This window comes from Astatotilapia calliptera, chromosome 7 (assembly GCF_900246225.1).
Source record: "Astatotilapia calliptera chromosome 7, fAstCal1.2, whole genome shotgun sequence".
In the NCBI taxonomy this organism is placed as follows: Eukaryota; Metazoa; Chordata; class Actinopteri; order Cichliformes; family Cichlidae; genus Astatotilapia; species Astatotilapia calliptera.
Genome location: NC_039308.1, coordinates 18,151,750 through 18,160,648, shown reverse-complemented (window position 1 = coordinate 18,160,648; position 8,899 = coordinate 18,151,750). Strand labels below are relative to the sequence as shown.

At 38.9% G+C, this 8,899-nt stretch overlaps 1 protein-coding gene across 1 annotated transcript; it reads left to right on the top strand.

Moving 5' to 3' along the window:
• Nucleotides 1-1,802: 1,802 nt before the first annotated feature.
• sdad1 (SDA1 domain containing 1) lies at nucleotides 1,803-8,654 on the top strand. The gene is made up of 22 exons (XM_026173530.1): nucleotides 1,803-2,026; nucleotides 2,130-2,234; nucleotides 2,315-2,413; nucleotides 2,512-2,622; nucleotides 3,655-3,726; nucleotides 3,818-3,918; nucleotides 4,017-4,074; nucleotides 4,243-4,317; nucleotides 4,525-4,626; nucleotides 4,768-4,837; nucleotides 4,947-5,050; nucleotides 5,298-5,355; nucleotides 5,818-5,876; nucleotides 5,968-6,044; nucleotides 6,510-6,607; nucleotides 6,694-6,770; nucleotides 7,116-7,245; nucleotides 7,334-7,425; nucleotides 7,565-7,746; nucleotides 7,925-8,009; nucleotides 8,175-8,336; nucleotides 8,432-8,654. Exons 1-22 carry the CDS (start codon nucleotides 1,937-1,939, stop codon nucleotides 8,477-8,479), a joined length of 2,055 nt encoding a protein of 684 aa, XP_026029315.1. The 5' UTR covers nucleotides 1,803-1,936; the 3' UTR covers nucleotides 8,480-8,654.
• Nucleotides 8,655-8,899: the final 245 nt, after the last annotated feature.

The window sequence follows — 8,899 nt, the reverse complement described above, 5'->3', positions numbered from 1 at the left end:
AGCAGGTTTAACTAGCAGGACGAAGTAGCATGTAGTACTTGAAGAAGGCATCACAGCCAGTCAGTTCTCAGGAAAATGGAACGTCACATAAATATTTCTCTTCTTTGATTTTCATCAATGTATTTCCTTTGATACATTTTCTGTCAATATTTATGCTTGATTAGAAGCTCATAGGCAGTTCCTGTCACTCTACAATAAAATAATGTAAAGGTTACCCTCTCTGCCATCCCACTAGCTGACCTAACTGCCACAAGTAAACTGTGCTAAGATACATTACATGGACTAAGGTTCTTGGCCACATACATATAGATTTACTGGCTGTAGAACTCCATGCCATGAAGCTCCCAGTGCACATTTGTTATGCTTCTGTCTGTGGCAGAGGAGGTTTGGAGCTCTGCAGAGCCTTGGTGACTTTTACTGACTATGCACCCCTACCCATTTATTATGAACAAACAGCACAACCGTTTTTGCTTTTTTTCTATAATACACATGTATATTTTAGATTCATACTTATGTGGCAGCTATTTAAAAATATTAAAATTAAGTCATTGGTCGGACCCCGTTAAGAACACACAAGCCACTGTTGGATGTCTGGGGCCTGAATCTCCTCCATACCTGCTTCAGGCCCTGAGGGGCAGGGCTATGGCTCCCCACACCTTCTAGCAGATAGTTACATGATTACAAGTGTGTTCACAGACACACACTATATCTTCCTGTCCCTCTTCCCCTTTGTTTTTCTTTCCCTTTCTTACTTTCTTTCTTTCTTTCTTTCTTTCTTTCTTTCTTTCTTTCTTTCTTTCTCTCTTTCCTATCCCCCACTCATGGCTGTCCAGTCTGTAATAACTTAAAATAAAATAAATAATAATAATAATGATAATAAAGATCAATCAAGTGGACCAATATGACAAAGCCATAATGACCCACTTGGAAAAATAAATCCATTTGGCATCTTTCTTGGCCTTCAGACTGCCAATTCTGATCGGGACAGGCAAAAAAAGAAAAGAAAAGAAGTTTGGTCCACAGCCTACAGCCCCATTTGACAACTGTTAGAATTCATATTCTGGTAAGAAATAATCAACTAAGTAAAGATAAATGAAAGTACATCATAAACCTGGAGGACCAGTTGCAGGAACCCAAAACATGGTAGGTGTGTTTTATCATGATTCATATAATACTGATGATGGATTTTTAGGCTAATAGTTAGGCTAACACTTACCTCTCATCTTTTTTTCCTTCACAAAACGGATAGATCCTCCACTTCTTTTAAGTGTCTCCCACCGCAATTCTTAGCATATTTTGGTTCCCGCAACTGGTCCATCTGGTTCTTGTCTCCCCAGAAGCACTTCCCTTGTGCTATGGAAATCTGTTTTTACCTATTTCTGTTTTCGTTTTTCTTATTTCTGTTTTCTTTTTTCCCATTTCCGTTGTATTTTGTGTGCTTTTGCAGCATTTTTCTTATTGCTGGTGTTTGCTTAAGTTGCAGTCCGTTTGGCCTCTCAGGGCCACCATATAAAACTCGTTGGAAAGCTTTCTGACTTTACTGGACACATTTCTCTTCATCATACCGTTATTTATTTATTTATTTATTTATTATTATTGAACTGTCTTCAAGTATACAAACATTTTTTACATGATTTTTAAATGCAAGAAAAGTTGGTGCAAAATATAAAGAGCGCTTATGAATATAAAATCAAAATATTATCACACAAAAACTCTGCATTGTTTTACATTCTTTGAATTCAACGATTTTTCTCCCCTTTAACTTTTGTACACGAGCGTTTCTTCGAAGACGAAAACAGAAGTGACGACAGTGTGGCCGGATGTGACGTTTGGATCCCCTCAAATTAAATGGCAGCGTACACATTGGCCATGCTTGCCCTGTAAGAAGTGCTGCTTTTCATTATTCTGTAACACATACATAATATAATCTTAAACCATGTCCGGTCGACAGAACAACAAACTACCAAACAATCTGCCTCAACTTCAGAATCTCATAAAAAGAGATCCGCAGTCGTACGTCGAGGAGGTGAGTGTTGTTAGCTAAGACTGCTAAACGCATTAGCTGGTAGAGTTGTTTTGGAAGTGTGAGCCTTCTTTTGCTCATGTAATCCTCTCGTTTTCGTCCGCAGTTTCTGCAACAGTACCGACACTATCAGTCCAATGTGCAGATCTTTAAGCTGCAGCCTGACAAACCGAGCAAGGAGCTTGCAGACCTCGTTATGTTTCTCGCTCAGGTAACCCGGTGTGTTTTTGGTGTAGTGAATAGTCCTGAATCTTAGAAGTTGTCTCAATACAATTATTCTTTGCCCTTCAGGTTGGTCACTGCTTCCCCCAGCAGCTCTCCACGTTTCCTAAAGAGTTGTCTGAGTTATTACTTAGTTACCACACAGTCCTGGAGCCGGACCTACGAATGGTGAGGTTGGGTTCATACACCAGGATTCATGTGAACCCGTCACTTTAGTTTTGCTAAAGACTTGAATGGTTTATATGCATTTCTGCTGTCTTTGTCAGACCTTCTGCAAAGCTCTGATCCTTCTGAGGAATAAAGACTTGATTGATGCCTCAGGCCTCCTAGAGCTCTTCTTTGAGCTGCTGCGATGTCATGACAAGCTGCTTAGGAAGGTAAGACTAAGCTCTTTCCCCAAACAGCAGCGTAATTAAGGGACATTACAGTTTTTTCCCAGTATTTTGAGAGAGCAATCTGGGAAGCTGTTGTTTAGATATTTATAAAGATAAACAAAAGTTTTGTCTGTGTAAACATGTAGACAGTTTGCCCAAAAACTAGATCAATACCGAGCATGAGGACCATTCGTGATATATGGATAATAGAAATTATTTTATGTTGCTGGGTTTTTTTTTCTTAAGATTTAAGCAGGAAGTGAAACTCTTGACATTAAGAATTTCGAGAGCCAACATGCCATCTGGGGCATCTTATCCATTTGTTGGCCAAGATTCGTTATTCTATATATACACATATATATTCGTACAATATGCTAGAGCAATAATAAAAATAAAATATCGACCTCATAATTTTCCACAGGTTGCTGTTGTAAACATGAGTGTGATTTTGAATGACTTGGCTGGTTGACTCAATCCAGTACAGCTGTTTTAGTCATAAAGCTGCTTGTTCATGTTCTGTTGATAGCTTTAGTTGGTTTTAAGCTTTTAAAACTTAGGAATTTAAAATGTAAAAAAGCCTGCATTCTGTTGGATTGAGATTTGGTGGCTGTACATGATATTTGAGTACAGTGAACTGAACTTGTCATGTTTGAGGAACCAGTTTGCGATGATTTTAGTTTTGTGAAATGGTGTGTTATCCTGCTGTGATACTCATTTGGTACTAAGATTTGATGTACTCTGCAGTCAGTGATGCTCTTCTGCAGACCTTGGTTGTACTGAGTGGTTATTTGAGCTCCTGTTGCCTAAAGCAGTCTTGCTATTCACTCGGTGTACCTAACGAAGTGGCCAGTGAGTTTAATTTTGCTAACTGGTGAATGCCTTATGTAGTGATGAGTTAATAACTTTGATCTGTGGACCTGGTTTTCTGCTGTTAGAGCTTCTGCAGACCTACCAATGGGACAGTCTTCTGATTGCTTCTGTTTATTTTTGTTTGTTTGTTTTGCTTTCATGTAAACAATGTTTTTCTCTCTTCAGACTTTGTACACACACATTGTAGCAGACATCAAAAACATCAACGCAAAACATAAAAACAACAAGGTCAACACAGTAAGTACACAGCTGTTGTGCACCCTGATATTGTTTGATAGTCTTTGTAAAATGGTGTGCACTCACAGCGTTGTGCTGTCATTTGTTACAGATGTTACAGAACTTCATGTACACCATGCTGAGAGACAGTAATCCGATAGCAGCAAAGATCTCATTAGATGTGATGGTGGAGCTGTACAAAAGGAACATATGGTGGGTTCAAAGTGAAATGGAAACGTTAAAGCGGCTATTTTACAGCCAATGTATAATTATTTTGTTTGAACATCTTTTGTTTTTTTGTTTTGTTGCAGGAATGATCCCAAGACAGTTAATGTTATCACAACTACATGCTTCTCCAAAGTGACAAAGGTATATTTTGGGGGTATTAAGACTTAGACCTAGAGCTTTTATTGTCATTGTGGGGTTTCTTGCACAGCAAAATTGGGTATATATATATATATATATAAAAATACGTTGTTTATGATATTGATTAAGTGGAAACATTAGTGCTTATGACCAGGCAATCTTCTTGTTTAGATCCTTGTTGCAGGCCTTAAATTCTTCCTGGGAACAGATGAAAATGAGAAAAATGAGAGTGACTCAGAATCAGAGGTAAGCATCAAAGATGGACAGTTTGATGTATGATATGTTATGATACAATATAGAAATTCTTTTTCTTTCATGCTAAGGTAGAATGCATTTGAAACAGACAAATATGGTTTAGATTTGTTGTGCAGTATTCAGTAAGTGTGTGTGTGTGTGTGTGTGTGTGTGTGTGTGTGTGTGTGTGTGTGTGTGTGTGTGTGTGTGTGTGTGAAGAATGAAGGGCCATCAGCGAGAGACTTGATGGCGAAATTCTCCACTGGCAAGAAAACCTCCAAGAACAAGAAGAAGCTGGAAAAGGCTATGAAAGTCCTCAAGGTGCCACTGTTTTACCTGAAGGGACTGTTTCTAATTCCAATTGTGTAACTTTAAGATGGTTAACAGGACAGTACTGAGAGATGATTTACTGCTGTGCTAGGATGAATTGTTTTAACTCTTTATCCTCGCATTTTCTCTTAGAAACATAAAAAGAAGAAGAAAGCAGAAGTTTTTAATTTCTCTGCAGTTCACCTTATTCACGACCCTCAAGGTATCTAATTGTTCAGCATCACTGCAGCAAATGGAACACACAGAATTTGCCTCGAGGTCATTTAGGCTTCCGTTCATAGAACTGTATAAAATCTATTTTTTTTCTTTAGATTTCTCAGAGAAGCTCTTAAAGCAGCTGGAAGACTCAAAGGAGCGCTTCGAGGTTAAGATCATGATGATGGAGCTCATATCCCGACTGGTTGGAATCCACGAGGTCAGTGACTCATCTGTTTTTTGGGTTTTTTTTTGTTCTTTCGTAAATGAGTTTATTCAAGTCAGATTAACGCAGTTTTAAATGCACCCTTCAGTCCTGTGTGTCGGGTCTGGTAAAACATGTACTGGCTTTTATTGAACTCCACATTTAAATCGCAGCTGTTGAGGCATGAGTGACGTATGCATTGTTTTTTCTTCTTTCTTCTTCTTCTGGCGAGTAAACACTTGGTGTTCTTTTTCTTTTACAGCTCTTCCTCTTTAATTTCTACCCTTTCATCCAGAGGTTTCTTCAGCCTCACCAGAGAGGTAAAAAGAACTCACAGCTAAAGAAACAGATGCTCTTTTCTGTCCTGTACTGCTGTTTATTCATCTAGACCCAGTTTTGGGGATGTCTGCTGCCTTCTCTTGAATAAAATGGAAATAATTGGCTCTTGTTTTAGTGAGTGATACCTCATCAGCAGTGTCTCTTTGTACTGTGTTACCTGAGAGCAAAAAGTTCATCTCCCAGTGTCCACCAGCTAGATGGGATATAAACATCAGTGTCCTTTCTTAGTGGAACTTTCTTAACTGGGTCCTTCTGGTGTGGTGGTGTAGTTTAGTTTTAAAAAAAACATTCCTGATATCTCCAAAACTCAGCAACCCACCTCAAAACAATCTAAATTGATACATAGCAGTACTAACTAAGCTATTATTATTATTTACATTTAAATTAGAATTTTCATGAGAAATCATTTGTCCATGAGACTTTTCTAACCAGCATCTTTGCAGATGTGACAAAGATTCTTCTCTGTGCTGCTCAGGCCTCCCACCAGCTCGTTCCCCCTGAGGTACATTTACTCCTATTTACTCAGTCGTTTTAAGCTGGTTTAACACAGTAGTTTCACACTGCTCTTCCTGTTTAACACTGTTCTGCTGCAGATCATTGAACCTGTGATCATGACAATCGCCAACAACTTTGTGACAGAGAGAAACTCTGGAGAGGTCATGACTGTGGGGTAAGTAGGTCTTTATACGATACTCAAAAGATGTGGTGAATTGAAAAATGAGTCAAGCTAAACCTATAACATACACCGACCAGCCATTTTATTAGGTACACCTCTGTGTAATCGTGGCACAGATTCAGGAAGGAGCTCTAGATTTTCCTACCTGACACGACAGCGTCAAATGGTTGCTGCAGATTTATCAGCTGCACATCAGTTAAGCAAATCTCCTGTTCCGCCACACTCCAAAGGTGCTCTGTTGGAATGAGATCTGGTGCCATTTCAATACAGTGAACTCATTGTCATGACGATGTGCTTAAATGAGTTGAGTTGCAGACATGTGATCGGTTGATTAGATATTTTCATCAATGAGAAGTCTGTTAGGTGCCCAGCAAGTGTTCATACAGGGTTTTTGTAGCTACCTCTTTAGTTTTACTCTATACTTTTATAATAAAACTGACTTTTTCGTTTATGTTTCAGTCTCAATGCCATCAGGGAGGTGGCAGCACGCTGTCCGCTCGCCATCAACGAGGACCTTCTGCAGGACCTGTCCCAATACAAGACCCACAAAGACAAGAGTAAGTAATTGGTCTATTTCAGGTTTTTGTGATTGTGTTGAAGTCTGTATTCATGTTCACATGATGTACACTGCCTTCATTTTCAGATGTAATGATGTCTGCCAGAGGACTTATCCAGTTGTTCAGGAGTCTTAATCCACAGATGCTGCACAGAAAGGATAGGGTGAGCTTCATAGAACTCTATATGAACTTCAAAACATTTTCAAAAATGATGATTTGCCTTCCGATTTGCAGTAAAATGAGGAAAAAAATCTATTTTATGAACATTTGAGTGAATTGTGGGGTGCTATGTTTTCTTAAGTAGTCAAGTAGTGGCAGCACATTTGAAAATCTAATGTAAAATGAATGTTAATAAACCATAAAATTGTTCTGAACGTTCAAGAAGTACAAAGGAGATAAAAGATGGAGATCAGCCCATTCTTGTTACCTGGGTCAATATAAATGTTTTCCAGTTCCTAGAATAGTTGAAGCTACACGTCTGTAAGTATAAACCCTACTCGTCATTCAGGGGAGACCCACTGAGGCATCGGCAGAGGCCAAGATCAAAGACTACGGACAGCTGGAGGCTAAAGACTATATCCCCGGAGCCGAGGTCCTGGAGGTGGAGGAGGAGAACAAAGAGGGAGAGGACGATGAAGGTCGGCCACTGTTGTAACATCCGCCTGCGCGCTCTCTGCGTACGTACAGAATGTGTGAATAATATATTTGTATTGTTTTATATAACAGACGACTGGGAGAGTGCCAGTATTAGTGATGATGATGAAGATGGGGAGTGGGTGGACGTTCACCACTCATCTGATGAAGATACAGGAGAAGTGGTGAGTTTAAAAAAATGAACAAACATAGCTTGACAGATTGCTAAAACCTCATTATTCATACTATTTCATGGTAGGAAAAAAAGGTATATATTTATAAAACTGTTCTGGTTTTTCATGTTTGTTTTTTGTTGTTAATCAGGCAGAGAAGCTTCAAAGCATGACAGCTGAGGAAAGAAAAGCCAAGGCAGCGGCGGTCAGCGCCAGCAGGCTCCTCACCCAAGATGACTTCAAGAAGATCAGTCTGGTCCAGATGGCCAAAGAGGTCAATGCTGCACCAGGCAAGAAGAGGAAAAATGTGGACAGTGATGACGAGCGAGACAAGTAAGGGCATGAAATGAACCTTAAACATTCATAAAATGAAATGTATTTTATTGAAATCTTAATAGTTTGTGCAAAACAGTTTTACTCTCAGGTTCACGGTCTCTTGAATTTAGCATGTGGGCCTTTGTGCTGATTAGCTTGTTGAGAATGACGGTCATCTTATTTATTTTTTTCCCAGAGGAGAGCTGCTGACGTTGAGAGATATTGAGAGACTGCACAAGAAACCAAAAGCGGACAAGGAAACACGACTGGCAACAGCAATGGTGAATAAATTGTGATGGAAATGTGCACATTTGTTTAAATGAAAAATCAGTTCGTGCATATGAAACACTGACTCTGGGGAGTTTAAGAAACTCTCAGTGCATTTCAGAAGTGTAAGCCTGATTTATTGTTAGCATTCTGGCCTAATGATGTGTTTGATTTTCTAGGCGGGACGGACGGACAGGAAGGAGTTTGTCAAGAAGCGGACCAAGCTAAACCCACACGCTAGCAGCAGCAACAAGGAGAAGAGGAGAAATAAGAACTTCATGATGATGAGGCACAGTCAGAACGTCAGGACTAAAGGCAAACGCTCCTTCAGAGAGAAACAGGTAAGTCACACATGCCTTTTTACAAATGTGTATATAAACAAGAAACTACTTTGGCATTTCACCTGGAAATGTTTTTTATGTGTCTTTTAATCTAGATTGCTTTACGAGAGGCTCTCCTGAAGAAGAAGAAGCAGTACAAGTAGCAGAAAAGGACATTGTGTTGTAGTTGCTTGCTAAACTTTGTGTTTAAAAAAAATCTAAATAAAAAACGTAGATCCTTTAATTGGACTGTAAAACACACTTTAACATGTATTTTTTTTTCTGTGGATAAACAGCATAATTTACTCATTTTCCGAAATAAATGATCTTTGATAATTGTGTGATGTGTTTTACTTGAGTTGGTTGTCATTTTTATTCACTATATACTTTTAATATTAAGTTAAATGTAAATATCTGGTATGTCAGAATACAAGCGCTGACTGAGTGTTCTCTGTTTTTGTACTGTTCTATTTAACTACATTAAACACAGCGCTCTTAGTTTTGATACTATCTGCTGGAACACTGTTGCATATTTTTAAGCCATGCCTCTCCATGTTTGCTTGTGTATGAACTTCCACGACTTG

Bases quoted from the DNA above. Each gene is read 5' to 3' on its own strand.
- sdad1 (XM_026173530.1), top strand. From the start codon at position 1,937: ATGTCCGGTCGACAGAACAACAAACTACCAAACAATCTGCCTCAACTT. The intron at 3,919-4,016 runs GTGGGTTCAAAG...GTTTTGTTGCAG, and splicing joins CTGTACAAAAGGAACATATG to GAATGATCCCAAGACAGTTA. The intron at 4,075-4,242 runs GTATATTTTGGG...CTTCTTGTTTAG, and splicing joins GCTTCTCCAAAGTGACAAAG to ATCCTTGTTGCAGGCCTTAA.